The sequence below is a fragment of the Maniola jurtina genome, chromosome 1 (assembly GCF_905333055.1).
Source record: "Maniola jurtina chromosome 1, ilManJurt1.1, whole genome shotgun sequence".
NCBI classification, from domain to species: domain Eukaryota; kingdom Metazoa; phylum Arthropoda; class Insecta; order Lepidoptera; family Nymphalidae; genus Maniola; species Maniola jurtina.
The window spans coordinates 16,295,117-16,309,276 of record NC_060029.1 but is presented as its reverse complement, the minus strand read 5'-3'; the positions used below and the strand labels follow the sequence as shown (position 1 = coordinate 16,309,276).

General features: G+C 37.9%; 3 protein-coding genes and 1 long non-coding RNA gene across 4 annotated transcripts; 1 reads left to right on the top strand and 3 right to left on the bottom strand.

Annotated features, from left to right (window-relative positions):
- Positions 1–210: 210 nt before the first annotated feature.
- LOC123865068 lies at positions 211–10,791 on the bottom strand. The gene is made up of 3 exons (XR_006795890.1): positions 10,778–10,791; positions 1,864–1,868; positions 211–1,479 (listed from the first exon to the last, which is right to left on the bottom strand). It is a non-coding gene; the product is annotated as an uncharacterized LOC123865068 (long non-coding RNA).
- Positions 2,463–10,296, bottom strand: LOC123864808 (sodium/potassium-transporting ATPase subunit beta-2-like). Its single transcript, XM_045905509.1, has 6 exons — positions 10,043–10,296; positions 6,205–6,462; positions 5,274–5,454; positions 4,421–4,526; positions 3,588–3,756; positions 2,463–3,267 (listed from the first exon to the last, which is right to left on the bottom strand). Exons 1-6 carry the CDS (start codon positions 10,173–10,175, stop codon positions 3,164–3,166), a joined length of 951 nt encoding a protein of 316 aa, XP_045761465.1. The 5' UTR covers positions 10,176–10,296; the 3' UTR covers positions 2,463–3,163.
- A 144-nt stretch (positions 10,792–10,935) lies between the features above and the next one.
- On the top strand, positions 10,936–12,384 carry LOC123865008 (ER membrane protein complex subunit 5). The gene is made up of 3 exons (XM_045905820.1): positions 10,936–11,137; positions 11,258–11,310; positions 12,090–12,384. Exons 1-3 carry the CDS (start codon positions 11,059–11,061, stop codon positions 12,309–12,311), a joined length of 354 nt encoding a protein of 117 aa, XP_045761776.1. The 5' UTR covers positions 10,936–11,058; the 3' UTR covers positions 12,312–12,384.
- A 251-nt stretch (positions 12,385–12,635) lies between these two features.
- On the bottom strand, positions 12,636–14,036 carry LOC123864916 (probable H/ACA ribonucleoprotein complex subunit 1). Its single transcript, XM_045905667.1, has one exon. It carries the CDS (start codon positions 13,923–13,925, stop codon positions 13,212–13,214), a length of 714 nt encoding a protein of 237 aa, XP_045761623.1. The 5' UTR covers positions 13,926–14,036; the 3' UTR covers positions 12,636–13,211.
- Between the last annotated feature and the right edge of the window lie 124 nt (positions 14,037–14,160).

The window sequence follows — 14,160 nt, the reverse complement described above, 5'->3', positions numbered from 1 at the left end:
ACAGCAAGCTGCCGACCTATCAGGGTCGCCGGCTAGAGCCACACTCCAACCACTCGCGACCTCGAAGTCCTAGCGCCAGGGACTATTGGATAGACGGGTCAGAAAGTTGATCAACGCCGCCCTGATTAGATCGTTTTGATATACCTACCTACGAGGTTAATCCGAAAGAAAAAGGTATAGGTAATATTCCATATAATAAAAATCAAAGCGTCATAAAAAATCCACACTTTATTGCTAAGTATTCGAGGCACACGTCGGAATGGTCGGTAATAAACATACAATAAGTATTCAATGTAAAATGGACGGATAAATAATCATTGTCATACAAATATTAAAATTCATTACACTATGTCACTAGAGATTCATTAAAATACACAATATATTAAATTATTATACTCTTATTTTTATACAAATAAATGCACAAAGCTTGCGTCCCTATGGTTGGTAATAGTAACCAAAAAATCTAAGTACCTATATGAGAACTGGGATATAATATATGCAAAGGCATTTTATGTATAATGCTAAGTGTCTATTGTCTACTAGCTATAAAACTTACAGAAATCAGCTGTCATTCGTGTAAATGAATAAATAAAGGCGGTAGCTCATTTACACGACACCGCTCCCACACACCACACGCACGGCTCCGCCTCAAATCGAAGGTAACGCTAGTTGTCCACGCGCCGACAGCTAGCAGAAAGCTTGCTGTCCACGCGATGACAGCTAGTAGTACGGTGTCTCCTTACTGCGCACGTTACAACTTGCTCGAGTGGCCCGCACGCGGCTACAGCGTGCGGCACTCGCTTGAAGCGCACGGTAAGCGAAACGTCAACCATCGAATGGCTAGATTACGGCAAGCTCGCGTGCTGCACGTTATTTGCAACTCTATGTTTTCACTGTACAGAGTACGACTTTAAGCCCATATTTGAATGTTTATTCTTTTATCGTGCGGGAGCTGTATCGTGTAAGTGAGCTACGACCTTTATTGAAATATTGGCCGGCAACGCATCGGCGGTTCCTCTAGTGCTACAAATGTTCATGGACGGCAGTAATCATTTAACATCATGTGACACGCCTGCTCGTTTGCTCGTTATTTAAAAAATATATGTACACAAATCAGTACGCCGAACGCAAACACGTAAACATAACAAATTATATAATTTGGCAACCTTGTCGCTAATGTTATTCCGAGGTGGGTTACAAAAATTTCTATTAGGTACAATATTATATAAAAATAGTTATATTAAGTTTAAACTAAACCTGCCTACTAAAGGCTGAAATCCAGTTGCATGATAACTTGAATGCAATTGAAAGTAACTCTGTCTGTTTGTTACCAAAACCGCTCAAACGATTTCGACAGAATTTTGCAAGATATCTTACCTCTTAGGGAAGGCAATGGATACAGCTCTTGGACTGGACGGAATAATAGTACAATTAAGTCTTTTATTCATACTTATTCTAAATAAAATACATACATACATACTATGTTATAGCTATATCAATAAAAGCAGAAACTGCCTGTACAACTCAAACCCAATAAAAGGATTAAGGTGTTAAAAATGTATAAATATGAACAAAATATAATTTTCTTCAGGTTCTTTTCTGTATAATAGAGGCACAAAATTCATTATAATATACCTAGAGGTTGCATGAGATTCTACTCGTATGTTATAAAATAAAAATATACCTTAAAAATATTTCGCCTTGTCTGAAAAGACAAGATGTATACAAATCAATAATTTTGTCTTATAGTCTTACCAATTTACTTAAAAAAACGGTTAAGTGCGAGTCGGTTTTTTTTTTAATTTTCATGGCGCCATTTTGAAATGTTTATTTTATTTGATGTTATAGCGGCAATAGAAATACATATTCTGTGAAAATTTCAACTGTCTACCTATTACGGTTCCCAAGATACAGCCAACAAACGGACGGACGGGCGGACAGGCGGACGGACGGACGGACGGGCGGACGGACGGATGGACGGACGGGCAGCGGAGGCTTAGTAATAGAATTCGTTGGCAGCCTTCGAGTACGGAACCCAAAAAAATTAACCTATGAATCTAGAACTTTCCGATCTCACTGGGGTCTATTGAGATTGCTTACCTACTCCATTAAAATAATAACTATACAAATTAAAATAGGTACTTATATCATTAAGAGTCATTAAAAAAACTTTGGTCTTTGGATAGACCAAAGTAACTATCAGGTGTTAACCTTTAACTGGTACATGTGGGTCAAAAGTGACCCGGATGAAGTTACTTTCAAAACTCTAAAACAACATATTTAAAAATATAACCACAATAATATTATTATTATATTCTTCTGTTTTTGCATTGACTACACATGATTTTGGCGGTAATTGTTATATTTTAAATTAAAAACAAATTCTTAATAAGAGTTATTTGTTTTAAATGAATACCGTTTAATTAATATTTATTAATGTAAGGAATGGTTTTTTTTTTTCTATTATATTTAATGGCCGCTTTTGCACCCTTTAATATAGTTTCTTCCGTTACTTGCATTGTTTTATGTGTGTGCCATAAAGATTGCCAAATAAATAAAACAAATAATGTTGCTAATAGACTTTTGCTGACGAATTTTGTTATTTTGACAGAATTTCCAGTACTCCATAGTACAATAATGATTGTCTTTCTTCTTAAGTATACGATGTACCAGCTATACTCAGGTATTTAGTCGATGTAAGCCCTGACTAGTTTCGAACCCATCCGGTGTCCTTTTTCGTAGGGACTCGGTTCGCTAAATACGTGAGTGTAGCTGGTACATTGTATACTTAAAATCGAAATAATTCACGATAGTTTAAACATTAAAATGTCTTTCATCTTGTTTGTATGCACTATGATTATGTTCTCTGTTTCAATAAAATAGTTTTATACTACTACTACAAGTACTACTACTACTGGAAAAACTGTCTAAACGTCAGTTTTTTCTGAGTTAAATATTATTTGTCAGAAATAATTAAATAAAATATCATTTTATTCTAACAAGGTCATTTTCGAGGTCTAAGAACATCCCACTATAAATTACGTTGTCGGCAGCTAAAGCTATAGTTATTTTCGGGTCATTTTTGACCCACGCGTACCTTATTGATAACGATTGTCTGGTCTATTCCAGTCTTCTTCTGTGGTCTACTTCGGGCTGGTCTGGTCTACTCTATCATAAGCTCAAAATGCACCACTCCTACTCGATCTTTTCTACTGTACGCGATGTTACTCGCCCACGCGCGGCACTCTATGTTGATGATGATACCGGCTGAAAATATACAGAAATTACTTAGATATTAAAGAAACCAGCCTACTTGTATTCAAAAATGGACGTCATTTCCGTAATCGCACCTCGAGAAACCTCGGGAATTATAACAATCACGATTTCTTCTAAAAATATGACGACTATTTTGAATTTCGAAATGGACATAATTTTTGTCATCAGAAGCCCGAAAACGACACTAATACCAATTTCCTCAAAAACGCATCAGCCATCTTGGATTGTAAAATGGATTGGACGTAATTTTGATACAGAGAGAGAGAGAGAGAGAGAGAGAGAGAGAGAGAGAGAGAGAGAACAGTACTCACTTCTCGGCCTCACCAAATGCACCGCCACCAGGGGGCTCAGGTAACCCTCGGCGTTGTTGTAGGGGTAGTAGTACCCCGGGAAGCCCTGGTGGGGGATGTACTGGATGGGCCCGATGTTCTCCTTGTCCGCGGGGGTCTCGCCTTGGCAGGACACCCACACCATGTTGGCCTAATCGACATTATAGACCACACGTTAATATTGAAGGATACAGTAGGTAATATGAGATTACGTATTGTATAGAAGCAGGCGTTACTTTGCGGAAGTCTATCATATACAAAGAATCAAAAAGTTCATTTGCTATAATTCACTTTTTTTTTTTTTAGCGGATTGTAGCAAATGAAGCTTTTGATTCCTTCTATATGAGATTACATCTCACCAATGTAGCAAGAACTGGAGTCTATGCTCGATAATCTAAATACCTATACTGTAAAAAGAAAAGGTAACTGATTGATGTATCTAATTTTAACTAATTTAATAAATAAATTTTCTTAACTTTTTCTTACTGGTTTTAAAGGCCCTGATGGGTTTTTAAGACCAGTAAGAAAAAGTAAGAAAAAGAACCAGTAGGAACTCTTTAATTTTCCAGGATAAACTTTTTAAATTTTCTTTCTTTAACCGGTTTATATGAAAGTTGGTACAGAGGTAGCTCGCATCCCTGTCATTGACACAGGCAACTTATCATCCCGAAAAATCAAGGAGTTCCCACGGAATCTTTAAAAATCTAAATTCACGCAGACGAAGTCGCGAGCATCATCTAGTATTACACACGTACAGGTCGATTGCATAACCTCTTTTTTTAATTCAGTCAAAAAGTTTTTGAACAGGCACTTACATATGAAGAATTGGTTGTTCTGAGGTTCTGGATGTGGGCCTGCAGGTCCTTGGGCATGTCCTGTGGCAGACCTCCCTCGTAAAACTGAGGTCGCCAACCATAGATCCTGGAATCAAAGTTGCAGTTTCAAAACAGATATCATCCAGCCATCCTTTAGCAAGTTTAGCGTGTTACTAGCTTTTGCCCGCGACTTTGCCTGCGTGATACACTGGAACTGTACATATTTTAGGAATTGTATTGTACAGTTGCATTGCAATTCGCTATCTTACAGTTCTATAAGTTCTTTGCCTGGAAGAGATCACTGTAGTGATAAGGTCGCCATTTGTTTTTAAGTCTATCCTGAAATTTATTCTTTGTCATAGTATCTATTCTAATAAATAAAATTGATGTGTCTGTTTGTTTAAACGGGCTAATCTTCGGAATAGCTGAACCTATTTTGACGGGACTTTCACAGACAAGTAGAGGATTAACCAAGGAGTAACAAAGGCTACTTTTTTAACCGACTTTGAAAAATGGAGTTGTGTTTTACTACCTATGTATGGGTGAAGCTGCGGGCATCATCTAGTTAAGCAATAAAGATGTTTAAATAAATAAATAAAGTATATGTAGCTATGTATGTAGCTGAATCAAATCATTAGTTCTGAAAATTACTCCCTATGTACAAACTCAGCGCTCTAGGCATTCCTAAGGACTATCTAGAGTCTAGACCAATCACAATACGCTGGCATTTCAGCTTTATACTTTAACACATGTAAAACTGCACTATAAATGACTGACTGACATACAAAACGTTGCTTAACTGGGTTGTTAAACCTGGAGATTTGAAAAGAGATCATGGGTTTTGTATTACTACCTGTTCAGCTTGAGGAAGATGCAAGGTGAGGACTTGTGGAAGGAGAAGTGGTCCTCCTCTATACAGGGCTTCCAGCCTTGGATGTCAACATCACAGATTTTGCCGGGCGGTGGCAGGCTGCCAAAATTGCAGTTGTGAATATTCTGACCTGCGCCAGCTGTTTGACCTTTCTTCTTGTACTCTAGAAGAAAACGCAGTTTTGAGTAAATATTTATATTTTGACTAGAGGATGCCCGCGACTTCGTCTGCGTGGATTTAGGTTTTTAAAGATCCAGTGGAAACTGTTTGATTTTCCGGGATAAAAAGTAGCCTAAGTCTGTCCCGGGATATAAGCTAACCCTGTACCAAATTTTGTCAGAATTGGTTACATTGTTGGGCCGTGAAAAGGTAGCAGACAGACAGACAGACAGAGACACTTTCACATTTATAATATTAGTATGGATAATGGATATATTAATTTTCTATATTTTTTCATGGTTTTTTTTTCACATTTTCAATATTCTTTTTAGACAACTTATTAAATTGGCTCCTTCTTGTCTTATATGCATTGCAACAAGAATCACAACTATTGTGATTGTATAATGATTTATACAGCTTTACCAGAATCGACCTACTGAGCGAAGTCACAATTTCAAGTTTCTAACCCAGTGGTTTAGGCTGCATATTAGATCATTTGTATATGTTTTTACATATATTATATGTATTTATATGTATTTAGTAGTTTATTCCTGAGAATTCATCTGCATGGACTACACAAATTTCGAACCCCTGTTTTACCCCTTTTGGGATTGAATTTTCGAAAATCCTTTCTTAGTGGATGTTAATAGCTATCTGTATGCCAAATTTCAGCTGTGTCCAGTAGTTTGAGATGTGCATTGATCGATCAGTCAGTCAGTCAGCTTTTCCTTTTTGTTATATATACATAGATTACCAGAGAGGAATTCTATGAGCTGGTCCTCCCAGTACTTGTAGCTGTCGTAGCCCGTGCCCTTGTACCATATGAGCGTGCTGCGCACATCGGCCGGCAGGGGACGGAAGCCGAGCCCCGGGCTGGCACCGATCAGCCCGCCGTCCTGCTGCAGCCGCGGCACGCGCGGGTTGATGAAGTGCTGCAGGAACGTCGCCATGCAGATTGCGAATAGAGAGATCAGGACCGCATAGAATATTGCGTAGAATATCAGGATTTTACCTAGAGAAAAACAAGAGTATAAGAAAAGAATAAACAGCATAGAAGAAAATCTATAAGAGTCTGGGTAAATAAACATACTAGAGCAGACTTTTGAACAGACTCTTTGCAATCTTTTAGATTGCAATTGAAGAGAGTGTCTATAAGATTGCAATTGGAAGGAGGCTGTGGAAGATCGCAGGACTAAATCAAATCAAATCATTCATTTAAATGGGGCACCATTTTACACTTTTTGATTGTCATTGTGGAGTTTGTAAGATTATTATGTAATGGTGATAATTAATTATATAAACTTAAAACTAAAGCTACAAGGGTTCCGAACATGCCCAGGTCTGAGAGTCCAAGAGCCCACAACATACCCACAAAGGGCACCACCCTCTGTGGGCCCTGACATCATCTAGGTACCGCAGGATGATGATGATGAATATTAGTAAATATGGATTTACTAATCAGGTAGGAATCTCCAAAATAAAGTACAGGTTAAGATAAGTACACCAACGCAGGTCACATTCATTATCACAGTTTAACATAATTGTTTTACTAACACCTTTCACCCACAGCTTAATTAAAGCCGAACTACATTCCACGGTAAGCTGTTATACAACTTGTGTGGTTTCCAGATTACGGAAGGCAATTTTATATCTAACACTGACACGCTTGAATTAAAATTACTGATGAGGCTTCCTCTTAATGGATTAGAGGTCACATACTGTTACTATACAGATTTCAAATTCAAAATTAATTTATTTAGGACATGTAGGACAACCTAGTGTCTCTTACCACCTGCTACCACCGGTCCAGAAAGAAAATTCTACTGAGAAGAGTCTCAAGACAAGAAACTCAGCAACAAACCCTTTTCTAATCATAAAAAGTTACAAAATTATCAGTGTAATAATTTGCTGCACTAGCTCTGGGCAACTGAAAACTCAGCTGGTTGCTTCCATACAACTTTGTTTTAATAATAATAATAATAATAATTCTTTATTTCAGGTAAAAATGTACCCATATTATTACAAAGTTATAAAAGTCGAATATAAAATATATAAAAGCTTAGATCTAAATAAAATAAAGACAAAAATAAGTAGGTACAATAATGTATTACCGTCTTATATTTATATCTTTATTTTCGATTCGCACTGCGATGCTGCGTCAACCAATATCGGAAAATGGCGACATCCAAGTGCTCATACATCGTCCGTAGAATCTCATTATTTGAGTGACTTAATCGCTCCAAAAAGGAAGCTATTCGGGAACGTATAATCGCGAAGAAGTCTGGCATTCTTGCCGATGCGAACATGTTCGATGCACTACAAAATCGCGGTAGTTTCATCAGGATGCGGTAGGCATCATTGTACTGCACCCTGATGGCACTATACGAGCGTCTTGTGTAGTTAAACCATAGCTGGCAAGTGTAAAGGTTTTGACAAAATGCTCTGAAAAGAGTGTTCTTTACTTGTTCATTGCAGCGGAAAAATCTACGCGCGATCATGTTGCATCTTACGGCAAGCGCCCTCCTCTCACGCTCGATATCTTTATTGTCACTGAGGTTCTCCGTCAGGATGTGACCGAGATACTTGAATGTCGCCACCCTCCGAATTTCCACACCATTCATATACACTGGAGGGACAATGTCCGGACCCTTTCCACACCTAAATACCATCATCTCCGTTTTGGAAACGTTATATTTAAGTCCATGACTTAAAGCGTATTTTTCACAAATATCTAACAGCTTCCGTAGCCCCTTGATAGAGGGACTGAGTAGCACCATATCATCAGCGTAACTTAAATTGTTAATACAAACTCCGCCGACATGACAACCGATTTTGGTGCTTCTCAGCTCCTCTATCAGATCGTTCACATAAATGTTGAAAAGGTCCGGCGATGTCAATCCACCCTGGCGTACGCCGCATTCTAACCTATAATCGTTAGAAAGTGTATCGCCCCATTTTACCTTGTTGCTTTGATTTTCGTACCAATATCTCAAAAGATTTATAACATTAGATGGTACTTTATGCTTATTGAGTTTCGACCATAGCAAATTATAGTTTACTAGGTCAAAAGCTCGGCTTAGGTCCAAAAAACAGGCATATACACTAGTGTCTCTGTTAGTATAGTATTTGATAGTGTTTTTCAGACTGAAAATAGCAGAATCAGTTGAGACACCGGCACGAAAACCAAATTGCGCATCGTTGATACTAACATTTTTAAGAAACGGATGTAAAAGTCTTTCAAATATTTTACCAATTATAGTACCCAGTGATATGGGCCTATAATTGTTCAATTTCGACAAATCTCCAGTTTTGTTTTTGGGGATTGGAACCACCACGGTCTTCATAAGATTCTTGGGTAAGTAATTAAACTTGATACATAAATTGAACAGCGTACACAGAACTCGACTAATATCCTCACTAGCATAGAGCATATGTTCAATACTTAATCCATCGTGACCTGGAGACTTCCCACGTGTCATTTTTCTTATCACGTCAACAATATCCTTAGGTGAGAATTGTAGGGTCTCAGTCAGCGGGTCCGACGGGGAAATGTCATCCGTGCTATGCTCCACTCCTTCGACATAAAGTGGTTGCACCTTAAAATGACTAGCAAATAATTCGGAAATTCCCCTCTGTTCGACTATATTTTCAACACTATGTGGCAACCGGGGTTTACTTTGTAGTCTCTTTGTTGCTTGCCAGAACTTTGGAAAGTTTTTATCATTCCTATGTGCAGCTAAAATGTTCATTCTAATCTGGTCTTCATTGTTCTGACACCATTTAAGTTTACTCTTGAATTTCCTACGACTAGTTACCATATCATTGTAGACTGGACCGGTTGTCGGCCTGCCATTTTCCAACCAACATGAGTAATATAGTCGAGCTATTTTGTGACTTTGACTAACGTGGTAGTTCCAACCCACCACATGTTTCCGTTTCCTATTAGCATCGGAGTGCGAATCGAAACTTAAGATAGCAGCTCTTCTTAAAATATTTACAATTTTATCATAATAACTGTCTATTAAAAATAAGTGATCAGTGCAAGTAAAATTATCACAGTTTAAACATTGACTAGAAAAAACAACATTTTTTAAATTATCACAGCAATATTTATTGTATTTAAGTGATTCATCGAATTGTATACTAGCTACCACTTATTAGGTGTGCCTTTTTATACCCATTGTTAACATGTACAAATGGCAAATCTAAAAATGCTTCCAGAACCCTATTTTAAAAGCCTGGAATTATAATATAATAATATGGCCATCTCCAAGACGCAAGCGTGTTTGTTCCGAATTGCGTCAAAATCGGTTTATCAGATAGGTCGAAAAGTAGCAAACAGACTGACACACTTTCGTGTTTATAATATTAGTATGGATATGGATTATTTCTCCCAATTAATAAAGGTTAATCTCGTAAAAGCTAATAGGTTTAAGCTTGTTTAAAAGTTTAGGACAAAGCCACGCCCTCTACAAAACACAACTTTCCTTCTTCTATCTTTAGTTCCACTGTCGGTGTTATTATTGATATTCGGATAAATAGTTGAGTTTTTAAGAATATTCCACAAGAAAGAAAGAATTAGGAATACATACCCCAACTTTCGGGCGTTCTTCCCAATATAGCTCCCGTTTCATCATTATAAAGAAAGTCGTAGAACTTCTGTTTCGCAGGCTTCCTGGTAGGCTTCCTGTCGATTTCAAACTCTTCCATCCTATGACTTGGCATCTTAGTTATCAATAAATTATTAACTTTTAATTCACTAAAACACAAATCTAATTCGTTAGAGTAAAGTTAAAATCGACAAGCAACCGCCTCCAAGCCAAACATACATTTATTCATTTGAATTGACATTTGAATTTTGACATTAAAATGACCAGTCAGTGCTGCCAACTGCTTCCAAACCAAATAAACCGGCCAAGTAAGTCAGAGTGGCACACCTAGGGCTCCGTACTATAATCGTATATTTTCGACATTAAGCGTATAAATAAACAGAGATCCGTTGAGAATCCACAGATACAGAAACCCTTTCATAATATGATACCCCACTTGGGTATTTGAAAGTACCTAGTAAAGTAATTATTTTAATTTTTTTGTGATGACGTAACCACAAAATCACGGTTTTCGTTTTTCCCTTGCGAGTGCTATAAGATCTACCTACCTACCTGTCAAATTTTAATGATTCTACGTAAATGGGAAGTAGCTACCCTACAATAGTTTCTAAACAGACGCGGCAGACAGGCACACAACGAAATGATCCTATAAGGGTTATTTTTTTCCTTTTGAAGTATGTAACTAAAACTAAAAAATACTGAAATGCATGGAATGACTATATTATATTATGTAGCATATATGTATGTGCAAACTAATGTACAGCACTAGCAGTTGTGTAAAGTGATGATTATTAGCATAGACATGGTAGACTTGAGTTTATTAGCTGTACTATGTACCTATAGTCTGTATTGGTCTGTATCTTGTGGTCTCGACTGTCAACGTCAGTGTCAAAAATAAAAAAACGGCAAAGGAATTATTTTATTAAATTGTATTTTCATTTTTTATAAATTATAAAATTCTGTTCAAATTTACAGAATTTCTACACACTTACAAAATAATGGCATCCTCAATTAACAGAATTATTATAATTGTAGGGTTCATATCATTGTTCCACTCAGCATTTTCTGCTGCACAACGTATGTATTTAATTAAATTTAATTAAATAGTGCAAAACACAGAATACAAATAATAATCCAATGTAATTAAACCACCTACTAAACGACGTCGTTAAACCAAAAATTTGAAATCTGTTCCAGACCGTTCATACCTTCGAATAACATCGCAAGAATTTACAGCGTTACCTCTAGATGTAAGTAGAGTTTTGTTAACATGTTTCACCCCCTGAAGCCATAAAGCCAGTTTCTGGAGCAAGTCAGATCATGATTTGAAAAACCTCAATTGTATAAGAGTCTAGATCTTTTTGTTTTCAATATCATTATAATAATAAATAGAAACATCCTTAACCTCTACCTGATAGACAGTTCAATACGAGTGCTGGTTTCTACACAGCTATATAGCCCACACAACATTGTATAGTGTGTACAAAACAAGTACTCCAATCTGAAGTTGCAACATTGTGGATTGCACAGATCATACACTAAAATTTAACACAGGTCTGGCTGTTTGTGGACCACCTTTAGCCATGTTGTGGCAGTGCACTTTTAGCCATTTTACTCACTCACTTTACTTTAGTCACCTATTGGTTAAGACATCCGACTCCGGATATGCAGGAGGTTGGGGGTTTGATCCTGGGTGCACCTCTAAGTTTCAAAGTTATGTCCCTATTAAGAAATTAAATATAATTTTGCTTTAGCCCGTGAAGGAAAACATTGTGAGCAAACCTGTATATCTGAGTACTCCAAAATGTACTCAAAGGTATGTGAAACCTGGCAATGTGCAGATTGGAATAGCAGACTATGGCCATATCATTCTCATTCTGAGAGGAGACCCATGCTCGGTAGTGAGCCGGCAATGGGTTGATCATGATGAATGATGACACCTTCAACTAATGACCTTGCTGTCCTCAAAACTGATTGCAGAACATACTGAGCAATTGAATGTAATGATAATGGTAAACATCTGTTACAGATCATCATTCAAGCTGTAGTAAGCTTATTTGCAGTTATTTGGGGAGTCATAAATGTTTCTGGAAAGCTCCGAGAGATCCCGGCAGCAAACGAGCTGAATAATATAAAATGGGAGACTCAACGCAATCTACCTTCATTCTACACATTCAACCATAGAGGGAGAGCCTTAGCTTTCGACTTCACACCTACACCCAATAAAGGAGAGTTGGAGAATTTAGAATAATGCGCTAATATTTAAGTATTTGTGTATATTATGATGGATATAAGTTATGAATATAAATTATTTGAACATTTAAGGTTTTTTAAAGCTCTTCCACACCCTACCTAAGTAAAAAAACCATCATGAAATAGTAGATTGTATAATAAGGGAGCTAAATAATATTTTTACGGCGAGGGCGCTTTTTTGAATCCAGATTGTCCATGCCTTGCATGAATCATTTTTTGTAGCATAATAGTTTTTGATTTATCGAGCAAAATGTCGGAAAAAATACCCAAGTGCAAGTCTGACTCGCACTTAGCTGGTTTTTTACTACTGGGAAAGTCACATTATCATAAAAATATTAAGAGTGCCAATTGCCTTAGGCTGAGAACTACGTAGCATCTTTGAGTTTGTTTAGACTTAAAACAAAAACTTAAAATGAGACATATTTATATGTGAACATAAAGTCTTGTTTTAACTTTGTGTCAACTCAGGTCTGAGCTAAATCAAAGTATGCTAGATATCAACCTAAGAGCAATTTTATGTAAGAGCAATTATACATATATTGTCACAATCATCTTCATGGAAATAAAAACATTTTTTTACTCATACAAGTGCTATTGAATCATAAACTCAAAAAATATAAAAGAAATAATATACATCCCCAGCAAGATGATGGAATTATTAAAAATAAACATTATACTGATGTTAGGATGTTTAAAACAAAACTTGAACATTGTAAACTGAACAGTTTAATTATGTACCATAGAATTTCCAACATCCATTGTTAATATAAACATATTATTAATTTTTCACTTCATCCACATTTATACACTTCATAAAAAACATGTGACAATAATCTCTCGTCTCCTCAAAGTCACTATAACGCATGGAACATTGACAATCCACATTATATTACTACTATCATCGGCCGCCTCTAAAGCCACCGCCTCGTCCGCCGCCGCCGCGACCGAAGCCACCACCACCGCCTCTACCGAATCCACCTCCGCCGCCGCCTCGACCGAAGCCGCCACCTCCACCTCGCCCGAAGCCACCACCGCCACCACCACGGCCAAAGCCACCACCACCACCACCACCTCGGCCGAAACCACCTCCGCCACGTCCGCCTCTGTTAAACCCACCCCCACCACCTCGACCTCCACGACCGCCGCCTCTTCCTCCGCCACGCTTAGCCCCTGGAGGCTGCGGCAAAAACCTCTTCAAAGGTAATAACTTTGCGGGATCAATGAAAAACTGTTGCCCATCCTTAAAACTCTTCGCCTTAATATTCTCGCCAAGTTTCACCGACACGTAATAGTCGCGTAAATTGCCGAATATCTCGTCGATTTTACCAATCTGTTCCTTGTTTTCTAGGAATATAGGTGCGTTGAAGTAGGGAACGTCTTCAATGTCAACTTTGCACACAAGGTCGTCCTGCACGGTCCAGCCGTAGTGGCCGAGAGGGATGACTGACTCCGGAGGGCCTTGGTCTTGGTATCTGTTGAAGCCGCCGCCGCCACCGCCTCGTCCGCCGCCACCTCGCCCTCGACCGCCGCCGAAGCCTCTCCCTCCGCCGCCACCTCCTCGACCTCCGAATCCTCCGCGACCACCACCGCCTCCTCTTCCACGAAACGACATTATTAATACCACAACTTATGAATAAATTTATAAGATTATAACCTCAAAAACAATGTTTTCGACAACACGCGTGTTTGACAATAATTGACAACTGACAAGTAGTTTGACTGTTGACATTGACATTGAACTGACGTTTTTCCATAGACTATTAAAAGGGCTAGAGTGATTGTGCATTGCACCCGATTTGATTGCGATAACTAAAAAAAGATCATGTACATTACCATGCAAACTTCCA

Excerpts from the sequence above, each read along its gene's own strand:
- LOC123864808 (XM_045905509.1), bottom strand. The coding sequence starts at position 10,175 with ATGCCAAGTCATAGGATGGAAGAGTTTGAAATCGACAGGAAGCCTACC. Across the intron at positions 4,527-5,273 it reads ATCTTCCTCAAGCTGAACAG|GATCTATGGTTGGCGACCTC; the intron begins GTAGTAATACAA and ends CTTTGATTCCAG. Across the intron at positions 3,757-4,420 it reads GAACAACCAATTCTTCATAT|GCCAACATGGTGTGGGTGTC; the intron begins GTAAGTGCCTGT and ends AATGTCGATTAG.
- LOC123865008 (XM_045905820.1), top strand. The coding sequence starts at position 11,059 with ATGGCATCCTCAATTAACAGAATTATTATAATTGTAGGGTTCATATCA. Across the intron at positions 11,138-11,257 it reads AGCATTTTCTGCTGCACAAC|ACCGTTCATACCTTCGAATA; the intron begins GTATGTATTTAA and ends AATCTGTTCCAG. Across the intron at positions 11,311-12,089 it reads TTACAGCGTTACCTCTAGAT|ATCATCATTCAAGCTGTAGT; the intron begins GTAAGTAGAGTT and ends CATCTGTTACAG.
- LOC123864916 (XM_045905667.1), bottom strand. The coding sequence starts at position 13,925 with ATGTCGTTTCGTGGAAGAGGAGGCGGTGGTGGTCGCGGAGGATTCGGA.